The 25511-nt window shown below is 43.2% G+C and overlaps 1 protein-coding gene across 1 annotated transcript; it reads right to left on the bottom strand.

Annotated features, from left to right (window-relative positions):
- Positions 1–881: 881 nt before the first annotated feature.
- Positions 882–25045, bottom strand: LOC142494928 (N-acyl-phosphatidylethanolamine-hydrolyzing phospholipase D-like). The gene is made up of 5 exons (XM_075599639.1): positions 24789–25045; positions 12434–12746; positions 5911–6557; positions 4330–4444; positions 882–3091 (listed from the first exon to the last, which is right to left on the bottom strand). Exons 1-5 carry the CDS (start codon positions 25028–25030, stop codon positions 2954–2956), a joined length of 1455 nt encoding a protein of 484 aa, XP_075455754.1. The 5' UTR covers positions 25031–25045; the 3' UTR covers positions 882–2953.
- Positions 25046–25511: the final 466 nt, after the last annotated feature.

The following is a 25511-nucleotide window of genomic DNA, read 5'->3' as shown; positions in this document are numbered from 1 at the left end:
ACATCACTGGGGGCGGGAGCTAGGACTAAGAGGAAGGGAATATCCCTTTCTGCCCTCACGGCCCACTATGAGCATGCGCGGGCGACATTAGGGGCGGTCCCTACCCACAATCCTTAGGGCTGTTGGATCGGCACGCCGGATGACGTCACGCGCATGCGCAGTGGACCCGCGATGTAATTTTGCACAGATTTCTGATATTTGCTAATTAAGCATTAGGTATATAAGGTGCCCTCTCTGTACATGTCCCATACTCCTTGATAAAGGACCCGTTGGTCCGAAACGCGTAGGAAGTCCCTGTCTGTGTCCCCCAAGGGGGTGAATTTGTCTCCTACTATGTTGCATTAAAGAAATATTTTTTATTCCACACCTGGCTCCCTGGCTGTGCGCCATTCGTTTTTTCTAATGAATAGAATATTTGACTTCTGTATGTGGAAATTAACTGGGGAATCACCGGAGCCAGAAACTCCTCACACAGAAAGGGAGACAGAAATCACAGCTTCTCTTTCACATGATACGTCTGAGAGGAACTCAGCTGAAAAACTACAGAGCCTGAAGACTGGGTCTGAATCTGCCCTCTGCTAGGACCCCCTCCCAACCTCAGGGTCCATGTCTGATTCTGCTCTCTGCCAGGACTCTCTCAACCTCATTGCCCAAGGGTCTGCCCCCGGCCGGGACGTCCAGTTAGTTTCTGAGCCGACACCTGTCCTGAATGCGCCCGGCTCTGTGATTGAGCTTGTTAACCTTCCGGGTCCCTTTGCAACTACTCCTCAATCACAAAGACCTTTTGTCATTGCTGATTATTGTCCTCACAGTCAAACCCTTGTCTGTGTTTACCTCCTTATTTTATATACATTTCAAAAACATAGGACACAAAATAGAACTTTCGTTTCCCACAAGTGTCTTTTATTTTGCAAAAATAATATACAGAGAACTGTCATATTTGTGTTTCCATTTCATAAGATCCCAGATCAAAATTTCATAACTCGACCATACCAAGCACATATTTTAGTATCTTTCTACACAGGAATTCCCTTATTCCCAAGGCCATGCTTACATCACATTTTAGTATCTTCATTTAATATGGTTATGAAGAAGAAAATCATCATTTTACTCCATGCTTCACATTACTTTAAATTTAGTACAAGTTTTTTTTTTTAAAGAGAGATTTATACAAGTTTGTTTTTTGTTTTATTGGCTATATGGTTTAAGAAATTGATCTGACGTTATCGAACCCATTAACACAATATTTACAGCAAGATTTGAAAACAATGGTAGCACTCGTGTTATCTCCTTAATGCATGTAATATTTAGCACATTGTTTTATGCATTAACCTGCGTTAATGGGGGTAATAACACCTGCTACATCTGTATACTGCCGGATGTTGGATGAATAACACGACTGCTAGAAAGGACTAAACAGCATGCATTGCAAGCTTTGTGTGGGAAGATTGTTCTTAACATCTCAAACCAGTTTGAGCGTTTACTGGCAATTTTCTGAATAGAATGCACTTTAGGTAATTCACTTGGGGGAAAAGTTTCACCTAAAAAGTTTAACTTTGTAGCTTTAAAGCTTTTCCTGTATGTTTCTTACATTCCTTTAGCACATTTGTTTTATTACGATAGGCTTCACATACATTCTTTCACTAAACAATTTCAATGCTAAAACCTTTAAAGAATTATATAAAATCGGTATGTATATGTTATACAGGTGTAAAATTATAGATATGTACAAAGTTACATTTATAAATCACAAGCAATCCAAGGTGACTACTTGCAAACTTCGTGAAGTACTCAACTGCATATGCCAAACTAGATTTATTTGGTTGATTATTTAAACATTGGAAACAAATGGATGTGCTTTTTCAAAAAGGCACTACAGGGAACTATGTATGAAAATCTAATTTAATTTTGATTAAAATAGGCCCCAATTTTGACTTAATATTTTGTTGTACAATCTAACAAAATCTTGACTGGCCTAAACTGCCCAGTTTCAGCCTGATCCAATTTGTGAGTCGTTTGTTATGAGCTCCTGAAATTAGGGACTTGTAAGGAAAGTGCTGCTCAATCCTGAACTAGCAGAACAGTGTGAATGTCCCAGTAAGGGTTTGAATGTTTTACAAAATGTCTGGAAAGTTTGCTTGAATGCTTTTTGGTCATTCAGCGCAAAAAATGCAGACTTCATTTTTTTTTTTAATGCAAATAAAGGGAGCCACCAATTTTTGCCTCATTTCATCATTTTGCAAAATTGCATATTTTTGGTGGGACCCGCTCTCCGAGTAATATATTGGCAAAAAATATTGGTCACAAATGTTTTGCGCATCTCTATTAACGGTCATATCTGTTCCCAATCTGTGCATCAAAGAGTTCCTTAATTTTAGTACCAGAGGCATCGGGAGCTTGGAGATGGCATTGGGTCTAAAACTGGGTCTCCAATTTCATAGACTAGTGCCAAACCCAAAACCCACTCTTGAATATTCTGTAAGAAGAATAAAATATATGGTACATACAAAATGTTTGCCATGCCAGATATGGAGGGAGTACCAGCAATATATGCACAATGATCAACTAGTACAATAGAAGTGGGAACCTCTATTCTACGTGTAGTACATATCAATGCAATCATAATGTATTCTTTAAAAGGCACATGTATGTAGTCATTTTAAGTTACCTTTTTATGGTCTCATTTGCAAACAAGGTGAATTACAAATCACCCATTGTATTTTATGTGCTTTTGTAACACAAAAGTGTTGGAAGACTTCATTTTGTAAAGCACCATTTACAAACCACAATCAAGTTAGTGTTAAAAAGAATATCACGTTAAGTAAATATACTTGCAATACCCACTGAATACATTTCTTTCAGATGAAAGTTCAAACACACTCTGGTGTAGAGCATTAAAAAAAAGTTGCTTTTCTTGAGATACAAAACCAAACAGGAAAATCATAATATATGTTCAATCTTCTTCAGGCGGTTCGTTGTCATCAATATTGAGGTCTCTTGATTCTCCATGGTTCAGAACAAAGAAATCATCGGGATTCAGTCCATATCTCTCGAGGGCTTCACTCAGTTTAATTGGTGGATCCAGATAGTGCTGAATAGAGCATAATGAGACATTAACTCATTTGAAAAGAGGCCATAAGCACATAATATCCATGACCATATTGAACTCATTTACTACAAAATCTTTCTACATTCAGTTTCATGCTCGCGCAATAAATGCCCTCATTCAATATGCTGTCTTCCCATTACTGAAGGAGAGTTCAGCTCTGGAACTAACATTTTCAAAACATCTGCAAAAAAGGTAAGGTAAACTTCCAATGGAATAATAAATTTTTAATACATGGTTAATAAAAGTTCAAATGCACTCGCAATCGTACCAAAGGGTATAGGCGTCAGGCAAGTTGGTGGTGGAAATCGTATCTTCCCTCTGTCGCCCTCTCCCCTCGGCGTTCCGAGTAGTGGGGGCAGCGTATGGTGGTGATTTCACTGGGGACTCGAGCACCATTCCATTTGTACTCACCCTACGTTTTTTGCAGGATACGTCAGCTCAACAAAGGAAGCAGGCTGGATTCTGCGAAATGCGTAGGGTGAGAACGAACATTGCTCAAGTTTGTTGGAAGCTCTGGGACTCCCCAGTGATGTCTCCACCACACCGGCCCCACTACTGGGAATGCTGAGAGGAGAGAGAAAGCTACCACCCCAAATCACTGAGTATCACTGGGAGTGCACTTTAATTTTATTTTAACATGTATTAAACATTTATTATACCATTTGAGGTGTACTGTATCTTGAGCTTTAAAAGGAGTATTTCCTCTAAGGACCAGAGTGAACTAATGAAAAGAGACAGGTTTAAAAGACTAAAACTATTTTGAAGTATCACCCAAGTGATGAGATAATCAGATTTATGGACAACCATGTGTGGGCCAATTAGACCAAGGGTTAAAGATAAGGGAGAAACTAGAGGCAAAGGCAATTTGTTTATTTTAGGCCCAGATAGGATTTAGCTTTAAGGAGCAGAAAGTAAAATCAACATTCCATTGTCACAATGCAATAAATCCAATGGGAAACAAGTACAATATAATGTTACATAACTCCCGCACACATACATACAGCCTAAAGCCTTCTCCTCCCATGATGATTGTTTTACCAGGTCATAAATACCATGGGTAGATACAAAAAAAACCCTGCTTTCTTTAAAATAGCCAAAGAAACAGTGCGAAACTGATCTTTTTTGCACTGCCGCTGAAAAACACTGTCCCCAAGATGAAAAGATGGCAAATGGGCCTTTCCATAGGAGATGTTTCATTTGGAAGGTTGTACAGTACATACCTCATTTGCTAAAGCAAAGGTTCCCCAGTGAATGCCAACCGATTTCTTCGCGCGGACATCGGCATGAATTCTGACTGCTTCTTCTGGGTCTACATGTTGACCTTTCATAAACCATCTAATATAAACAGATAATAAAAATACAAATATTATTCACACCACCCTTTAAGCACTGACAAACGAATAACACAATAACCATATTCTTTTATGGGAATTAAAGACCCACACAAAAAATATTTATCATATAAAATTGAAATATTTATGCTGTAAAAACTAACGTTGCAATGTTAATGTTGCTTCTTGATGTGCCAATATTCATAAAATTGTAAATATAAGAGGTTTTATTCTCTTTTCCCCCCTTTCTGTACCGCTTGGCTGTATGCCCTCTCTCACGAGCAAAAGAAAAATTCAATAAAATAAATAAGATCATATTTGCATGATCATTTGTTACTTCTGCAATGTTAAACCATGCGCAACATAGCATTCAGAAACGGACTAAAATATCAATACATTTAATATTGATTTGCCTATTTCTTGATACAATACTTGTGTTACTGTACCTACTGCACTTTCTTGGCTAGCGGACTAGTGTTTTATTCAGCTTCAAAAATAGAGCTACATAAACTCCTATCAGTCATTCTAGAATAATGGGGGCGTTTTTGCACTGGTGTCATTTCAGCACAATAAATGTATTGAGCATTAGTCTTCTGATACTGGAGCCCCATGGACTTCAAGACTCCATACGTACTTACAAACATCACTATGTTAATACATTTATTTTTAGCATGGACCCTGAAGCCTGAATGCATGTCAATCAAGTGTTTTATCAATCCTTGTCCCCAGGACCCCCCCTTACACAATGCAATTGGCCAATTTGGGTCTTCAAAAGGAACCGCACCTATAACACCACAAACACACAAACTGGACAATGCATAGTGGTAGCTTCTGCTTTAACTTTGTGTACAAGTAGAATATTTTTAGGGGAAGGGATTAGAAGCATATCCTACATTACGGATATAATGCTCTCTGTATTCACGATTTGTCTTCTGTTTTTTGTGTGCTACCAAAACAGGAAGATGCACGGAATGCTACAATTAGAATAGTATTGCGAGTTACTTAAGCACAGTTTCTATGATCTCAAGTGTGTGACGGCCAAGTTGGATAAATCGAAAATAGATTCAACATGTTAGTAGAACAGTGAGGTGGGAATGTTTACATGCTGCGGAGCCTCTGCATTCTCTGCTCGCTATGACACAATGCCTCACAAGCTCCTCTGGTAGTAAAGAAGTTAAAGAGACTATGGATGGAGTCTGCTTTAGGCATAAAAATGACACTGTTAGTTAATCAAGCGTGCCCCTCCTTTAGGGGAATTTAGGAAAGAATGAAAGGACATGCATATTTTAATGGGTTGGGTCAACGTTTGCACGCATGGCAGTCACAAATTTCCCTGGCACTGTTAAATATAAGAAATTTGATTGAATATTGCTTCCATATGAGACAGCTACTAGAGAAAATGTAATGTGTCTGGCTGCGCTTCCAAGGATGTACTGCATGTTTAGTCGTTACCTACGTAAAACTCCGTACCTTGGTTCGTAGGCTCCAATAGGAATAGCAGCAATGTCAAAAGGTCCAAATCTCTTCCCGATCTGTTCAAAAGCAGCACAGTAACCAGTATCTCCTGCAAAAAAGAACCTGTTTGAAGGTCCCAGAACAGACCAACTGCCCCACAGGACTCTGTTCATATCAAAGGCCGCCCTTCGGCACCAGTGCTGGGCTGGAGTGAAGACAAAGGTCACGTCATCATGTCCAGGAACACAGTTTTGTTCCCACCAGTCCAACTCAATCACATTCTCGCAGCCACAGCTCTGCATCCAGTTCAAGAGACCCAAGGGAACAAACCATCTCAGCTCTGTACCGAAGCGCTGATTAAGGCTGAGTACAGTGTTGTAATCTAGATGGTCATAGTGGTTGTGGCTAATCACGACAGCGTCTATTTTTGGAAGCTGCTCTACAGTGCATGGTGGCCCTCGAAAGCGCTTTGCACCTATAAAGCTAGTTGGAGATGCACGCTGGCTGAAGATGGGATCAGTAAGAAATGTTAATTCATCCATTTCCACCATGACCGAAGCATGTCCCAACCACGTGACTCGTAGTCCATTTCTGGTCTTCCCAGCTAACTCTGGGTGTCGAACGAAATATGGTTCGACTACTGGAAGCTTCTTGTCAAGCTCCTATGTAAAGACAAAAACATGCTTGAAGGATCTTGTGGATGCAGGTTGCACTTCAATGTAGTGAGTAATAACTTAAAGATTTATTCGTGTACTAAAATGTTGCAGTTAGGCATCACTTTTCCCTCACGAAATGCTGCACATAACGCATACAGTATGATATAATATTGTATTAGAAAAAATTGTAATGAACCATTTACCCCAATTCACAGGAGAGAAAAAAATACCTAGCTCTGAGGCCAACACAATATATAAAAAAGAAGGTGAATCTCCTATTAACGTAGAGCTTTACTTACGATTGAGTTTCAGATGCAATTTATTGAGGGAACATTGGAGAGTAAGTAAGTGGGCCTCTACTTTTATAGGTGATATACCTTCTTTTTTGATATTTTGATAATATTATATCTAGTATTTTGTGTCTGCACTGGATTTTTAAAAAAATAAATAAATAAATAAATAAATATATATATATAAATAAAATATATTGATTGGTCGGTTGTATTTAAACCAGTTGCTTGATGCTATGGGTAAAATGTGCGCTAATAATATTCGAATTTTCTAGTTTAATTCTGTACAATTTTGAGCATAAATATGAAAATGCTGCATAACATTTTTTTTTTTTTAAAAGTAGTAAGTTAGCTTTTCAGACTCATCAAGACTTCAAAGTACCCATACGAAAGCATGTGTGTTACAAATACAATAAAAAACACAAACTTATTCCGTCTTTGATTGAAAAATATATGAATGCCTTTTTAAAATCATTTAAATTTCCGATTTTTATAAAATACATTAAAAGATTTTAGGCTGTTGCCCATTGCAACTCTTAAGTGCCACGTAAGACTAAAACTGCAGTGCTGCAAACAAAAACCTTTCTATAGCAAAAAGCTGAAAATGACAGTGACCATTTAGAAAATTACAACACTATTAACTGCAAGTTATGTCAAGTCAGTGTGCGGTTACATTCCCCACCAACTGGTATGATCTTCCAGATGAAAATATTGAATATTTCTCTTAACCCCTTGGCCCTTTGCCATGCCCCCCCCCCCCCCCCCGGAAGCAGTGGGTTAATTAGCTGCTGGTAGTGATCTGATTTCGCAGTATCTGTAGCAAGAAGGGGTACAGTGGGACCAGGCCCGCCGACAGGGGGGAGTGCCAGGAGAACTGTCCGGGGCACGGCGGCTGCAGGGGGGCGCCTGGCCAGCGCTGGAAGTTGGGCCCGGTCAGAGGCCAAACTTCACCGCCTGGCTGCCGGGCATCTAGTTGCTGCAGTGCCCCAGCTCTCCCCAGCTGCTGAGGGCCTCTCTACCCCACCTGTCCACGCCAGAAGTTTGGAAGTGTGTAATGTATGGCTTCTCAGGGAATGGGGGCATAAGCATGTTTTATTAAAGTCCGTCCACAGTAAAAACAGTTTTACATGCAGCCTGGGATCTGGCAAGCTGGTATCCGATAACGCTCTTTCTGCTAAGATGGCAATGCTTTAATGTACAGCAGTAGTGCGCAAACTGGGGGGGGGGGGCGCAGGAGATTTTTCTGGGGGGACTCGGGCAGTTGCAGAGGCCCCGCGCTCGTCCACCAGGCATTTAATTTAATGCCGGGGGATCGCGTGAGGCCTCTGCAAACTGTACTTACCTTGCTTCAGCCGGCTGTGCGGCGTCAAATGACGCAGCGGGAACATGTGACGTGACGTCACATGACCCGTCGCCATGGCAGTCATGGCGTCACCTTACATGACCCCCGCACGCCGGGAAGAGAGGTGGGGGGGGGGGGGGAGGGGGAAGCGAATAGTTTGCACACCCCTGATGTAGAGAATAGCTCTTTTGTGCTTTGTCCTTCCATGGTCGTCACTTACAGCTCTACTTCCTCAACTCTAGCATCACAAACGTTAAATACTGCTTGTGGCAGATTAAGTGACCAACATTATTTTCTGTTTCTTGGTGTTAGTGATAGAGACAGACTACAGCCAATTTAGACATGGGAGCAAAGCAGAGAGCATTGCAAGTCTTCTGGTGTATACCTGTAACTTTGCTTTTTACTTTTTTTTTGTTTCAATATTTTTTTACTTAAATAAATCAACATCTTACTTACGTGTACAATTTTGATAAAGGAACAATATTTATACATCTATCTTAGTAAAAACAATTATCTTCATAACAATTTTTCTTTACAATTTTCTGTATGTTGCATATCAATTTAATTTTTATATATATAAATCTCTTTGGATTCTTTAAATTTCAAATTATTCTTATTTTTTTTATTTTTTAACATAGAAAAGATAAAGAAAAAGGATAGATAAAGATGGGGCCAGAGAGGAAAGGAATGGGAAGGGGAGGGGGGGAATGATTAAGGGCTAAAAGAGACAAGGGATAACAATCAACCAAGAAAGGGGGGAGGGATAGGGAGTGATCAACTAAATTATACTAATTGTGATGTAAATGCGTAATAAATATATCGATAATTGTAGGGAACAATAGGTGCGACTGTGAATTGGAGTGAATCAGGGAAACAAAGGAGCACAAAATCGTTTGTACTCCAAAAAGAAAATTCACTTATGTGCACACTATGTATATATATAAAATGTAACTTTTAATAGGTGTACTTAAAACATATATTACCGTAACACTAAATGTAATAAACCTTAAAAATAAATTAAATAATATACACACATGCACCAGAGTTAGCCTCACATATATATATAAATTCCAGTATATAATTATAACTGAAACCTAGGAGGCTGAACAAGGTGCAACCAGGTAAGGCGAGTCAAAATACCCATCAATTATAATCACCAGTTACAGCGTAACCATAGATAGTAGTAGTACCCATAAAACTCCCCTGCTAGTTACACTGTTTTTATATATATATTGGCTATGCTGATGAAAAAACTGGTTACTAGAGCACTATATTAAAAACAACCCCATAACAGGGGCTGATGACAATATATAGTGCTCTAGTAACCAGTTTTTTCATCAGCATAGCCAATATATATATATATATAAACAGTGTAGCTAGCAGGGGGGCTTTATGGGTACTACTACTATCTATGGATACACTGTAGCCGTATCCCTGCTGCAGCAACTGATTCTGTACTCACTGTGCTGGTGAATGCAAGTGTGGGTCATTTCATTTTCACGAGCATAGCCAATATATAATAACAGTATAGTTGGCAGAGCTGGCTCTATTTGATACCATTAATACTATCTATGGATATATTGTAGCCGCATGTCTGCCAGTGTCTTGGCTGTATACCTACTGTGCTGGTGATTATAATTGATGGGTATTTTGACTCACCTTACCTGGTTGCACCTTGTTCAGCCTCCTAGGTTTCAGTTATAATTATATACTGGAAGTTATATATATGTGAGGCTAACTCTGGTGCATGTGTGTATATTATTTAATTTATTTTTAAGGTTTATTACATTTAGTGTTACGGTAATATATGTTTTAAGTACACCTATTATAAGCTACATTTTATATATATATATATATATATATATATACATAGTGTGCACATAAGTGAATTTTCTTTTTGGAGTACAAACGATTTTGTGCTCCTTTGTTTCCCTGATAACAATCAACCATGATCAGGATTCTATCTAAAAAACGGAGGCCACAGTTCCCATACCTTATAGAATGTATCTAATTTTTGATTTAGTTGAGCTGAAAGCTTTTCCATTAATTTAACTCACTCTTTTAATTATTGAATGTCTCGGTGGTACATTTATATTCTTCCACGCCGCTGCTATAAAGCATCGGGCTGCTGTAAGAACAATAGAGATAATTTTTCTAATGGTATTATATACCTCTTCAACAGGCTTTGCTAATAAATACGTTAGTGGGACAAGAGGGATTCTTGTATCTGTAATTTCCTGTAACATATTCTGGATCTTTGTCCAAAACTTTTGAATCTGTGGACATGACCACCATATATGTACCATATCTCCTCTCAGGACACATCCTCTCCAGTATAAATCTGATGTCCCTGGGGAGATCAGGCTCAGCCTACTCGGGATTAGGTACCATTGAAATAAAATTTCATATGTTAAAATGGGCTGAAGATCTCAATGTAGAAAAAAAGATAGGGAAACCTGGGAGGATATCTGGGAATCGGCAGCTAAAACTTCAATTTGCACGATAACGAAGGAAAATATATACAAAACTTAGCTTTTTCTGATAACTTTCTCTTCTATCTCGCTAGCCAGCCAACTCAATCTCCCCCCCCCCTGTGTTTAAGCTTTCCTATTGGAGACTATATCCAGGATGGCAGAAATACATACTTTGTAAAACACATGGATGGCAAAAACGCAGCTACAGGCAAGAGAGATTACTAAATTAAAATAAATAAAAAGGTATGCAGTATAATTATGCTGCATTTTGGTGTTTAGAGATTAAACATCAAAATGTATCAATTATACTGCATACCTTTTATTTATTTTAATTGAGTAAAATCTCTCTTGCCTCCAGCTGCCTGTTTCTCGCTTGTGTGTGTGTGACACACCTGGCTGTGAGAATGCAGGAGGGGATAGGGAAGCATGAAAGATTACAATGATATGTATTCATTTTGTATTGCAGTGTACACTGTTATCTTGTTGTATTTGAAGTATATGTGTATTTATGTTTACAAATACTTTAATTAGATGTAAAAGTGGCAAAAATTAGACTAATTGATTTCCCTTAATACAGAGAGTGTGAGGGTGGTGTTTACTGAAAGGTAGAACAAGCTACCACAAGCATTACTAGTAAGTCAGGTCCTGAGTCTTGTTGTGTATAGACCTAGCTCTGGGACTCAGCTCTGCGGATTGTAACAAACTGCCTGTAATTGAAGATTTTTGTTTTGGGGGAAAAAAAATACATCTTTATTTCATTTAATATGAAATAAAATCTACACCTCTCTGCTGAACCCTCTCGCACTGCTCAAGAAACAAATCGCCACAGTAGCATTGCTTGCAGGGAAGAGGGAGTACTTACTATACATGGAAGATTCGCTACTATTTACTAATATCATTTCAGTTACACAAATACTACATTAGTGATGCATACATCAATAAAGGGACATATTTAATAAGCAGCGCTATTCCACAAGACATCTCCAGTGCTTCGAACACACATTACAGCCTCTTCCCTTGAATGGGCCGTGTCCTGTAGCACTGCTTAATGAATATGATCATGTATGCATTTTTTTTTGGCACTTTGTGTGAGTGCTATTTGTTAATAGACATGGCTGTTTTCGCAGCTGTGTTGGTTCTGGAGAATTTGCAGGGTCTACATTTTTTTGGAATCACCAACATTTAAACATGGATTTGTTATACATTTGAGATCTTCAACTTTTCTAGTAATATATATATATATATATATATATATATATATATATATATATAAATGCAACTTTCTATGAAAAATAGATTCTTAGGTTATAAGGTTTTTTGGATTGGATCAGGGAATTATGTGTTTTCCATGTGTGATGCTCTTTGTTTCATAGGCATTTTCTTGTATTTTAAAACAGCAATTTCTCCCAAACCTCGGCCTTGGTGTATTATCTTCTGGGGGGTCTGGCGGATGCTTCCAGCTTCATGGGATCCCCTGGTTGGCGGAATGTGTAACAACATTTTTTGGCAGGTTTTAAATCGATTCCATTACGGTTTTCTATTGGGCACGGGGCGAAGGCTCACCCCGGCAGCCATATATTGAAGTTTCATTTAGCAGGAACCCAGGGGTGAAGGGGGGGGGGTCGCAGAAGTATCAAGGCTGATATCTGTGGAACTCCCCAGAGTCTCAAAAAATTATTCAATTAGTCTGTGCGCTTACCTTGTAAAGTGCAGCGTTCATTAGTCACACAATAATAATAATAATAATAAAGTGTGCATTTCCAGTAGGTCACTTACCTCCTTGGAGCTTGGGACATTGCTATTATTTTTCTCCAGAACCAACCATTTCATCATCTTCAGGAAGGCAGGGAACTCCCAGGAGGGCCAAGGGTTTACAAATTTGCCGTCTTTGTCTGTTATTGACTTGGTCACTTCCTCCTCCAGCCTATAGTCGACCTTGAAGCTTTTCCTGGACGACCTGGAGGAGTCGCTGCTCGCGGAGCTGCGGGTGGAGTTCTGCCGTTTCCTGAGGGTCTCCTTTGGGTACTGGTTGCTGGAGGTGGCAATCTGCAGGTCACTTTTTTCCTTCGATTGCATATTTTTAAGGATTCTAAAATGGAAACCATTGAAAACACTATTACAAAGAAATTTGATGAACACATACGTGGATATAAAGTGAAGAAAATGTAACTTTTAGAGTGCCCTTATGATGTACCTGGTTTATCTTGGGCCTTGGCACGTCACAGAAAGGGACAATTAGCCATGGTCATTCAGTCGCCGTGGGACAGTTGGCCGTTTTGACACTGATGTAGATTTTGCGTCTAGGACAATTAGTGTTAGGATTAAGGGTTAAGGTTATTAGTGTAACGCTTTAAGAGTTAAATTACCTGCGGCGGCAAACTGTCCCAGCAGCCAAATGTCCCGGTGGTGAAATGGCCGAGGCAAATTGTCCTTGATGCAGTACACCAGAGGCACTTATGCAGTACCAGGTACGTCAGGGGGAAATGCTTGTTTTACAGGGGCTGATTAGGCAGGCCACTGCAACGTAGCGGTTGGCGCAGGCCACTGCAACGTAGCTGTTGGCCTGTTTGAAACGGATATGGAGCCTTCTGCACTTTCATTTCCGTCGGCTAGGGCAGGGGTGCGCAAACTATTCGAGCAGCGCCCCCTGCCTACTCCCCCCGGTGCTCGCGCCCCCCTACCTTCCTTTCCGGCGTGTGGGGGTCATGTGACGTCACGATATGACCACGCAGCGTAATTTGCCGCAGCGTTGCCATGGCGATGCGTCGCCGAAGACCCGGCTGGCAGCAGGTAAGTAAGTTACAGAGGCCTCACGCCTCCCCCGGCATTTAATTTAAATGCCATGGGGAAGAGCGCGGGGCCCCTGTAACCGCCCGCGCGCCCCCAGCAAAATCTGCCCCCCCCCCCCCCGTTTGCGCACCGCTGATCTAGGGGACTGCTGAAGCAATCACATGACCACAAATGATGGTGGTCTTCTGGCACTTAACAGGTTAAAGAAATGTCCCTCTCAGAACCAAAGTGAACTAATTGCATGTAATTAAAGGTTAAATGTAAGTGATTTATACTTGCGTAGAAGCATTTCAAAATATTTTTTACATTAATTTCTCCATAGTAGGTAAAAGTTTTGGAGTATTTAAATAATCTTCACCTAATCACTTTTGTGATGCCATGGTTTGTAAACTGCGCAGAAGTTGTGGTGTCTTTTGTGCATGACTGATGACTGCAGCATAAATTGTTTAAAGAGATTAAGGGGAAAGAACAACAATTACCAGATAACATTTAAATGTTAACGTCCCCAGAGAAAATTTGAAATTGACTTAATTTTACGCAAGAAGTAAATACAGTAAATTAAAATATTACTTTACGGTTAATTTAATCTTCCCAAAGAAAAAAAACTGCACTATTAAGTGGTTTAAAAAAAAAAAAAAACACGTTTATTTCCCGCAACGAGAAATTGTCCCGTTAAACAGACATGGCTGCCTGAGCACTTTTGCTTTTCGTTGTTGGAATACAAAAGTCTATGGAGAAAAACGTACAGATGGTTGTTCTCCACAGGCATGAGCTAAACCGCTCCTGGAGTAGCTCCCTTATATCACTGGTCATAGGCTGCTTTGACAAACCAAAAAGTAAGGATTGTTTTCGCGAAAATGGCAATCCTTTAAAATCAAATGTTCATAAAAAAGCATGTCAAAATATCTAGATAAGTGTGGACAGGATTACACCTTTCAACTCTCCTCAAAACACATGAGATTTCACACTGAACTAATAAAATATCAAGTTTCTAATTACGCTAATCAGCAAAGGTAACTAAATGACCAATTTACATAGAAAATGTTACAGCGGAGCGGAGAAGACAATACCCCACTAACACACTCTGGCCTGTTATAAAAGAGGCAATAACCGGTCGAGTGTCTTTATGAGGTTCATTGAACATCAACAGGGCCGGCATTCTGGAGACCTTTGTGACGTTCAGTGAACATCACGCCTATTTTGCTTGTTTTCTAGGGGAGATCGCGCTCATGACTTTACAGGAGCGCTGACCATGCTCTTCCATTCATGCAACTGCCTTGCAGTCGCGATCATCGCTGAGGAGCGATCACGTGAACGCGACTTGCCATGAGAGAAAGAGCCTGGTGTAGGATACGGACACTTCTCAAATACACGACCAAAAAGTAACCTCAGGCTGCACTGGGCTCTGGGGAGGCATTTATTTTGCCCTCCTGCTCATATCTCCTGAACGAAGTATCAGATCTAAAAAATAAAAACAACAACATCACCTGAAAGGGCAAGGGGGCATCTGTTAAATTAAATATAAATAGAAGGTTATTTGGGTGGCGTTGCTCCCCTCCAGACCCTCGTTTATAAAACATGTGGACAGATACCTGCGAATAAAACTGAACATACCTGAGACACATGCAAATTTTAATACAAATGAGCATATTTCATGGATCTCTCTCCACAGGTTGAATAAAGGGAGTGTTTGGGGATGTATATAAGTCCATTGGTAAAAGAAGATCTCGCTCCCCCTCAAAACCCATATGTCAGGTTCTGAATGGGAGTAACGCCACCTTTAGATAAGACATCCATGTTATTAGTTAGCCAAGGCAATGTAGTGATAAGGTTGAGGGCACCCCAGTGAGCTGCGGTCTTACCTCTGTGCAGAGGATATACCTGCTGAGGTATAGGAGCAGCTCCATATCGGCCAGGAAGCCGGAGCGATTTCACCGAGCCCCAATACCAGCTGCTGAACCTGGCTGCATGAAGGGAAATCCCCCTGGGAGTGAAAGACTGACGTCCTGCCCCAGAATCAACCGAGCTGCATCAGCAGAGGGAAGCAAGCACCTGAATCTACAGCTAACAGCTGCCGAGTGGTAAACAGTGTGATACACACTACATGCCTTTTACCAATCTTTTTCATGTACGCAGATATATTACCCCCGTTTAATTTGATAATATATTGTTGAATTTACTTCACTATTTGGCGTTGTGCGCTGTTTTCTTTTGTTTCCATTCTCTTAGTGTGTGTGGGGTGCTGAGCCACCCCTGCGTTTACAGCTGCAAACGCCCTTATTCCTAACACGGTTATGTGGCATTTATTATTTAATGCATAATTATCTCACTGTGGGATTTGTGGTTTAATTTTTTATTAATTTTTCATCACTTATTTGATGGTATAGTCACTGCACTGTGTATATATCTACATTTAAATTTAATAGGTAGTTAGGTAGTAGCGCACAGTTTTGTTTTTTGTTTTTAATGTAGTGATAACTAAGGCTGCGCTTATAGTGCCGGCGACGGTGCGTCAAAACAAATGCACGGCCTAGTCGCGATCGCTCGAAGTCATCTCAATTTGATTTTTCCAGCAACCGTAGCCTGATGTCGCGTCGCCGGCACTATAAGCGTAGCCTTAGACACGGACGTTAACCAACAGTCAATATTTTTGGATATAATTAGCTTTGTGGATTTGCAGATATGTTCGTTACTATTTTAGGTAACCTAAGGTTATTTACCCTGATTTAACAGAGGACTTGTGTATGTGGCCTAAGAGAGGCATTTTTACCCTTACTCAATATGCAGCGAAGCGGCTCTTCTAGAGAACATTTTAGTTCAATTCATTTGAATGGAGCTGAGCTCATTACAACATTGAATAGGGTAAGGTACCTTGCATTTCTTTTGTCATGTGTTAGCTTGCTTATTAGTAGAAGTTAGCGAGGCGTTAAGGCAGGGGGGCGCAAACTTTTTTCCCTGCGCCCCCCTGCCGGCGGTCCTCACTCCCGCGCCCCCTAACTCCCACTTACCTGCGCTCCGGCGTCATGACGTCACGTTGGCATAGCAACATGATGTCACATGACCGTGCGGCGTCATTTTGACGCCGCGTTGCCATGGCGACGCAGGAAAGAAGCCGTCGGAGCCTAGGTAAGTACAGGTTTACAGAGGCCCTGCAGCTCCCCCGGCACTTAATGTAAGTGCCTTCGGGAAGCGCGCGGGGCCTCTGTAAACCCCGCGCCCCCCCCTGCCGGCAGTCTCGCGCCCCCTAGTTTGCGCACCGCTGCACATCTAATAATGGGGTGGATAAAATGCTCTCTCCATGTTTTCTGGATTTTCCATGCTTTAAAAACTTCCACCAGGTAAAAAAAAATACATAAACCAGTCTGGCAAAAGTACTTTAAATATAAAAAAATGGTGTCATCATATTTTGGTCTAAAGAAGTCTGCACTCAAAGTCTTATATTCATTAAAGGTCAACATAGTTGAATTAAAATGTGGCATTATCAAAAAATGAGGTAGAGAAATGTATCCAATTTGCACATACGAGAAATAGGGAAATTGTCTTACCAATATATTTCTATTCTGTAGCCCTCCATGGCAGCCAGTATATACAGGGTTAACACTTTTCCCTTACGAAGGTAGAGCAAAATAAAAAGGACTTCCGGTTTCCTAATATAAGGACGCCCGAAAGACCTTGGAAATCAGTCCCTATTTCCATAAATCATAGAAAGAAAAAAAAAACATACCAAAACGCTACAAAGAACAGAACAACCCTGCTCTATTCTCATCCCTACCCAATCACAACCAATAATGCAAACATAGGCCAGAAAGAAGACGCATGGCTACAATAGAGGGAAAGGAAATATCGGTACGAAAATACCTCTTTCCTCCACGTCCCCATAGTAGCCAGCACATAAACAAAGTACTTAGGATAGGGAGGACGAAATTAAATGACTATCTACAAAATCTTTCTACTAAAGTTGGCATCTGCTGATGCAGACAAATTAAGAAAAAGCGTGAATAGCGGATCAGGTTGTAGCGCTGTAAATCGCTTCCAGAAAGGCTTGGGACAATTCTGTACATTATGCTGGCATGGCTTTTGTCAAATGGGCTTTAATGGACGAGACCTTCTTTGTTTGTTAATATGCAGGATGAATACATTCTTGTGATCGTGTTTCCTGATGCTGTATGGCCTTCCTTTTGCCTGAAAGTAGTCGGTCAAGCATTCTGAATCTTTAACTTTTCTGTTGCTGTACTTTTAAAGGAACGTACAACCTGCAAGGTGTGTAGACATTTCTCTGCATCATTCACTGGCTGAGAACAAAATGACGGTAAAATAATCTCTTGATTTAAATGAAAACGAGACACCTCTTTGGATCCAGATTGAGTAACTAGCTTTGACTAGTCACTCATTTAGCTACATTGTATGGGAAAACAAAGATTCCTTTTTCTTCTACCGTGATTTTGGTGAAAGTGTGATGGACCAAAAACGGTAGAGCTGGAAATTGAAAGTGTTGGTCTTAGACGCAGAAGTGCAGAAACTGTTGATGATCTTTATGGATGGGTCTTGCATCTTCTAAACCAATAAACGCAAGGAAAGCTCCTGCCTCTATAGCTGCCATCATAGATCTGAGAGATTCCGTTTTGCAGTGTGGAATTTTCAATAGTGGACTCACATTTTTTTCTATGTGATTTTCCCTTGAATTAGGCACAAGTTATTTCTATAGTGTTAGTAATTGAGGATTTAAATAAGTAAAAAAAGCTCTGCCACGTGATTATGAAATGTTTAATCTTGGATAATGCCTTATTTGGCTTCACTGCAGCTTCAGAAGCTGAAGGGTCAGCCTTGTGCTCAGGAGAGGTAGCACTAGACATAGTGACCAGCAGAGTACCACACACTGATTGGGGAAGGAAAAATAACCTCCAGATTCCAAAAAATCTACCCCTGGAGGCCCCGAGATGAAAGAAATGTAATTAGCTGCCTACCAGGTCAAAAAGAGTGTCCTCGCCTGCCTGGCTCTTTCAGAGAGGATGGCACAAGACCCAGTACTACAAGGATGCAGGCGGTTCAAAGCAGTTTACCGAAATGGTGTCCAGCAAGCTCTTGTTGGTGGATCTCACATCGACTGTGGTCGGTGTTGGTACAGCCCCTTCCTCCACTTCTCCCGGCTGGCACTGCAGTTGCACAGCTGGAGGCATCAGGTAGCTCCAGCCTGGCAGGGTGGCATGAATGCTGCCCGCAAAAAGTAAGTAAGTAAAACAAAAAAAGAGGGAGTGTGGTAATAGTGAACGCTTCAACCTCAGCGGAGTAGAGAAAAACATGATTGATTACCGGTGTCTTAAGGGAGTCCTTGTACAAGGAAACCAGAATATTGTTTTTTGCCGCTATGGGGCCAGCCCCAGTCAGTCCGTGTGCGCGCATGCTCAAAGTGCGATGGCGCAACCACATTGTATAAAGACAAGAAACTTGTCTTTTGGCGCTGCGGCTGAGCAATGGCTACGTCACGGCGGCAGTTAACCCAATGAGGGTGAACCAGCCGCGAGACGTCATGGCCGTGCCCCCAGTCGCGAGCAATCATAAATCCACTGATCGCTTCAGACACAGGTGGATGCTCCGCCAGTTGCTCCAACGCGTGCACCGACTCTGGCCGTAGCCTACAGCTTGCAATGTATTGCATAAGAATAACAGCCATATGGGCAAATATTAAGCCTTTAGAACTCTACGGCCATGCTTATAATGGCTCCGCCGGAACAAACATATACAGAGCAATGGAGGGGTGCGAACACCGCGTGATTTTTGAAAAGAATTTCCCAAATTGTTTTCCCAACGCGACGGCCGCGTCACGTGACATCATGGCCACGCCTCCTTGTTGGGGCTGCGGGGTGGGCGGTGGGCCGTGGCTTAGGGAGTGTGGTGGCTGTGAAGGGGGGCCGTTGCTACGGGGGGGCTGTGGGATGGGCGGTGGATTAGGGAGGGCCGGTTGCTGTGAAGGGGGGCCGTTGCTACGGGGGGGGGGCTGTGGGATGGGCCGTGGATTAGGGAGGGCCGGTTGCTGTGAAGGGCGGCCGTTGCTATGGGGGGGCTGTGGCTGCGAGATGGGCGGTGGGCCGGTGGCTTAGGGAGGGCCGATGGCTGTGAAGGGGGGCCGATGGCTTAAGGAGGGTGGTGGCTGCTACTGGGGCAGTGGCTGCTACTAGGGGGGGCGTCAGTGGCTGCCACTGGGGGGGGGGCGTTGCTGCGGGAGGGCCGGTGGCTGCGAAGGGGGTGCCGTTGCTATGGGGAGGGGGGGGGCGTTAGGCCTGTGGCTGCAGGATGGCTGGGGGGGGAGGGGGGTGACGGGTGGCATGTCCAAAAATATTGGACACAATGCAAAATATGGGAGACCCTCCCAATACATATAAAAAGTATCCGCCCCGCCCCAATACAATATAAAAATACCTTCCCCAATACATATAAAAAAATATACCCCCCCAATACATATAATAAAAATATACCCCACTCCCCCCAATACATATACAAAATATACCCCACTCCCCCAATACATATACAAAATATACCCCATTCCCCCCAATACATATACAAAATATACCCCACTCCCCCCAATACATATACAAAATATACCCCATACCCCCCCCAATACATATACAAAATATACCCCATACCCCCCCAATACATATACAAAATATACCCCACTCCCCCCCAATACATATACAAAATATACCCCATACCCCCCCAATACATATACAAACTATACCCCATACCCCCCCAATACATATACAAAATATACCCCACTCCCAACCCCAATACATATACAAAATATACCCCCCTCCCCCCTCAATACATATACAAAATATACCCCCCTCCCCCCTCAATACATATACAAAATATACCCCACTCCCCCCCCCCAATACATATACAAAATATACCCCACTCCTCCCAATACATATACACAGCAGTTGCCGACGGCACCTGTCTCACGTGCGTGCCGGGCCTTCCTCTCACGCAGGCGCGCCGGAAGGTTACCCCAGCTGACTTCCGGCGCTGCCGTCAGAGAGACACGGCGCCGGGTGCAGCGTTGTAAAAAAAATTTTATTACTATTTATCAACTGGCCCGGCCGGGCCCCCTGACTCACGGGGCCCCGAGACGCCAGCACCGGCTGTCCCTCCCTGTTGGCGGCCCTGTGTATTGTGCTATTTCTAACAATATATTGTGAATCTGTTATCAGATCCATCGTCACAGCTTCGGCAGAACTGTCAGGCCAGTCATCGTAGGGAGACTGAATACCCGAAATGAGGCTCCACCCTATGCGGATGGGCCCCAGATAGCGGTCCCCTTGAAAAGATTGTGCGGGCTGGAGGCACCGACGCAGGCGGTCGGGTGCTGTACCCCTGGCACCAATCTTAGGAAGCTGGGCTCTATCCTATGCGGGTAGGCCCAGGTGGCCATCATAAGGGGGACCTAGGGTGAGCGGATGACGGGGCGATGTCTCCTGCCGGACGGTAGATTAGGGCGGTTTGAAGAAGGGCTCACACAGGAAGATACCAAGAAAAGGGCTGACAAAAAATGACTAGCGACTGGCCGACAGTTTATTTTCAAGTATTCTTAATGCAATAAAGCTGTGACCAATTTTTACTTCCACAAAACTGTGTCGTCTCAGTTTGTTAGGTGGGGTGTAAATAAACCACGCGGTAGGCACACCAAGGCTGCGCTAATAGTGCCCGCGACGGCGATGCGACGTCGCCCGAAAACAAAACAATTTACTCCATCGCCAACGCTAATAGTAAGTGCGACGGCGCGTCTGGAAAACTGGTAGCGGGTTAAATTTGATTTTTTTCAGAGGCTGTCGCCACATGTGACAGACTCTGAACGTGGCTGAAAGTTAAAGTATAACTTTTGCTGCTGGCGATGTCATCCGTCGCGGGCACAATAAGCGCGGCCTAAGCCTTTATATACATAGGCAAGGTAAGCCCAACGCTAGTCTGGGGGTAGGTGCTAAAAATTGCCGATATTTTTGTTGGGTCGGTTGTTCAATAAATCACAAGGTATTGAAGTTTAGTGATTAGCATGTGAATACATCATTTGGCATTACTTATTTCCATATGCGAACCCAATTTCTCCTGAGGAAGCTGTTCTCACAGCGAAACGCGTAGAGCCTGTCCAGTTTGCTGCCGCTGCTCACCAAGTGAAGACGCCTGAAGCTGCTGCCGTTCCGTCGCTGCCTATTCCCTCTGCCTCTAGCCGGATGCCGTCACCCGTCCACCGGAAGTGACGTCAGACGCCATTCCATCGGCGGGGATTTGGAGTTAGAGGGAAGACGGAAGAGACTGCACCATCTAGAACCAGCACTCTACTGCCTCACGATACCCTTATACGTACATATTGCATGTACTTATTGTAAGTACATTACCTACTTTTCTTGCTTGTGTGATTAAATTGTCCCTGCGATCTGTACCATTAGTCCTTTTATATTTTACATGCACACTCCATCCGGTTGGGATCCGAGTATACTACAGTGACATGGTCCCCGTTTAAAAGTCTCCTGATCTTGATTCCTTTTCCTGCATTGAAAATTGAACCTCATCTACACTGACTGAGTCAGAACACTGCTTACCTTTATCCTACGTGTCGTAAGTAGGAATTTCTGCAGAGCCAAGATTATATATTTTTTTTATCCCTGATTGTATTGACATACTGCACTATTATTGTTTTTATTTTTTATTTTTTCGGTGTGTTTCCTGGTTCAATCGCTCTCTTCTCCCCCCCGGACCAAGACTTATTTGCACATGCAACATCAAACGTATTGCCAACATATCGCTGCGGTAAAAAAACAAAACCTTATTAATGCCAATTAAATGCGGCGTTTGATACTGCAAGTATCGACCTTTAGTGAATCCAAGCCCAGGGGAACGCACATTTTGGATCCATTTTACTGGAGACCTCTTTGTCCGCTTCAATAGTAACAGCAAAACTGCACTCATGCGGAAATTGTAGTTTTAACCCTTTGGGTGGCCCATGACGAAGCCACCACATCTTGGGGTCTGGCACGCGATAGTCTTAATGATGTAGTGGCTACAGCATGGGCTTTCTGCTTATTATCTAGGGGAGATCACCCAATGCGATCTGGACCAAAGAGGATTCTTCCGTTCGTCTCATCACTGACACCGCGATCACTCCTTGTGACATGCTGGAGGAGCCGTGGCACTCTGCCTCCGGCACTGAAAGGGTCAAATTATTATCTATTACAAAAAATGTGCTCTTAAAAACTATAATTTCAGCATGAGAGTAGTTTGCCATTACTATTGAACGGTAATTAGGCTTTAAGGGCATCTTCTTTACACCAAGTAAATTCTAACTAGTGCGATCCCTCTCTGTATCTACAATACTTATCTCTCTGTCCTCTCACCACAAGTAAATTGCAGAATTGCTTGACTTTCCTGTAGATCCATCATACACATGCGCCTGGACTATCTTACAAACTAGATATACAAGAACAACTGACCCACAGACAGAGACCTTTTGTGCAGGACTGCTGAGAATAAGTTCCAGGACACAATACAAAGGTCCTGTTTACCCTGCAGAATACATAACACTCTAGTGGTGTTGGATTACCTGTTTGCAGTGTAAACTAAAAGATAAAACGATGCAGCCCTGCAGATAGAACCAGACTTCAATCCTAAAGCCTGTTTTATAATCTGGTTAATTATTCATTGATGAAAAAAAAAAGGGCAAGGTCTGAAACACATCCTGACATTCAAAAACAACATAAACTACAGTATATCTCTCCAGGGTGCAGACAAGTATCTGCTTTAGCCACATGCAGTTACACATATTGATAGAATGATGTGTTTAATATCCAGTGAGCCAAAGTTAAGGCTAAACCAAAATACATTTTAACACATCTTTGTTGTAACAAGATACCTAAGCTTTACTGCACCTTTATACCTGGCACAATGCCCGTTGTACATTCCTGTTCTTTGTACCGTCACAGCTCTGTAACGCTGCTTCACTAAGGTCCGCTGCATGTTAACACACCAGATCTGGTGCCAACTGCTGTGCAGGTTAATGGCTGTTAACACCAGATCAGGCACGTTACCCCGGCATCGGACTTTAGTAAACCGCTGCCTTTGGCCTAAATAGCTCTGCATTCATATTCCTTGCGCCATTCACAGCCTCTTGCACACACCACTATACCTTGCCTCGTGCACAAGTGCACACCTCTCCACAATGTCTCTTACACACTTGCACACTACTCACCCTGCCTCTTACACACCTGACACACCTGACACACACTGCACACCTCTGTACCACTGCCTCCAGCCTCCACACCCCTCTGCCTCTTACATACTGTACACCAACACCTCCGCGCTCTGGCCTCTCACACACGCCAAGACCTTTGTGCTCTGCCTCTTACCTGAGCACACACCTCTGCACACTGCCTCTTACACACTTGCACCTACAAATCTGCCTCTTGAGCACAAATCTCGGCTCCATGCTTCTTGAACACAGACTCCTATGTACCCCTGCCTCTTGCACACATCTCTACAGCTGTTTCTTGCACACAAACCTCTTGCACCCACACACCTTTGCCACCTGCTTCTTGCACACACACACACACACACACACACACCTCTGATCTGCCCCCTTGCCCCCTCTGATGTGCACCATGGCCTCCCCTGCCCCCTCTTTCTTGCACACACACACCTCTGATCTGCCCCCTCGTTCTTGCACACACACACACACACACACCTCTGATCTGCCCCCTTGCCCCCTCTTTCTTGCACACACACACCTCTGATCTGCCCCCTTGCCCACTCTTTCTTGCACACACACCTCTGATCTGCCCCCTTGCCCCCCCTTTCTTGCACACACACACACACCTCTGATCTGCCCCCTCTTTCTTGCACACACACACACACACACACACACACCTCTGATCTGCCCCTTTGCCCCCTCTTTCTTGCACACACACACCTCTGATCTGCCCCCTTGCCCCCTCTTTCTTGCACACACACCTCTGATCTGCCCCCTTGCCCCCTCTTTCTTGCGCACACACACACACCTTTGATCTGCCCCCTTGCCCCCTCTTTCTTGCACACACACACACCTCTGATCTGCCCCCTTGCCCCCTCTTTCTTGCACACACACACACCTCTGATCTGCCCCCTTGCCCCCTCTTTCTTGCACACACCTCTGATCTGCCCCCTCTTTCTTGCACACACCTCTGATCTGCCCCCTTGCCCCCCTCTCTCTTGCAAACACACCTTGCCTCTCCTGTACCCCTCTCTCTTGTACATACTCTTGCACCACCGCTCTTTAACCTAAAAACCTCTGGACAACTCTCTTGCACATAAACACACCCACCTCTCTGCCTCCCCCTCCTCTTCTTGCTGCTTGTCCCTCTCCATTGCCTCAATGAGGATCCTTCCCCTCTCCTGACGTCCCGGGCTCAGGGAGTGGGGCCTGCAGCTGCTGTAACTGCTGCTCCTGATGCTTCTTCTTCTTTGCTTCCCGCCGCACACACAGGCGGCTGAGGGCGACACAGGAGGCAGCAACTGCAGCAGGCAGCTCCAGAGACCCGCGCGGCTCCTCCTCACCAGCACCATGTCACTGCAGCCCGCCCATCACAGCACGGTGCGGCTCCTCCTCACTAGCACCATGTCACTGCAGCCCGCCCATCACAGCACGGTGCGGCTCCTCCTCACTAGCACCATGTCACTGCAGCCCGCCCATCACAGCACGGGGAGGCGGGTTATTAGAAAACAAGCATACAATCCCCGGGCATTACCCCCCACCCAGCCTGTCTAGCACTGCACCCCTTAGATAACGTTCAGGGGAAGGGAACATTATGCAGGCTGCAGGTGACAGTGTTATATCCGTCAATGCCCAACATAAAATTGGCTATATTTGTTCTAGGACCCAGGCAAAACAATATAACACTATTAAAAGCTCTCCTGCTAAACTGGGGTTAAAGGGCCAATACTCATTAATGTTTCTTTTAAGTTAGTACTAATGCAAATGACATATGTAACACAGTTTCCCCCCCCCCCCCCAATCGCAGATGGGGACCATATGTGGAAATACACT

Source organism: Ascaphus truei, chromosome 5, assembly GCF_040206685.1.
Source record: "Ascaphus truei isolate aAscTru1 chromosome 5, aAscTru1.hap1, whole genome shotgun sequence".
In the NCBI taxonomy this organism is placed as follows: domain Eukaryota; kingdom Metazoa; phylum Chordata; class Amphibia; order Anura; family Ascaphidae; genus Ascaphus; species Ascaphus truei.
This window is presented reverse-complemented; position numbering and strand designations above follow the sequence as displayed.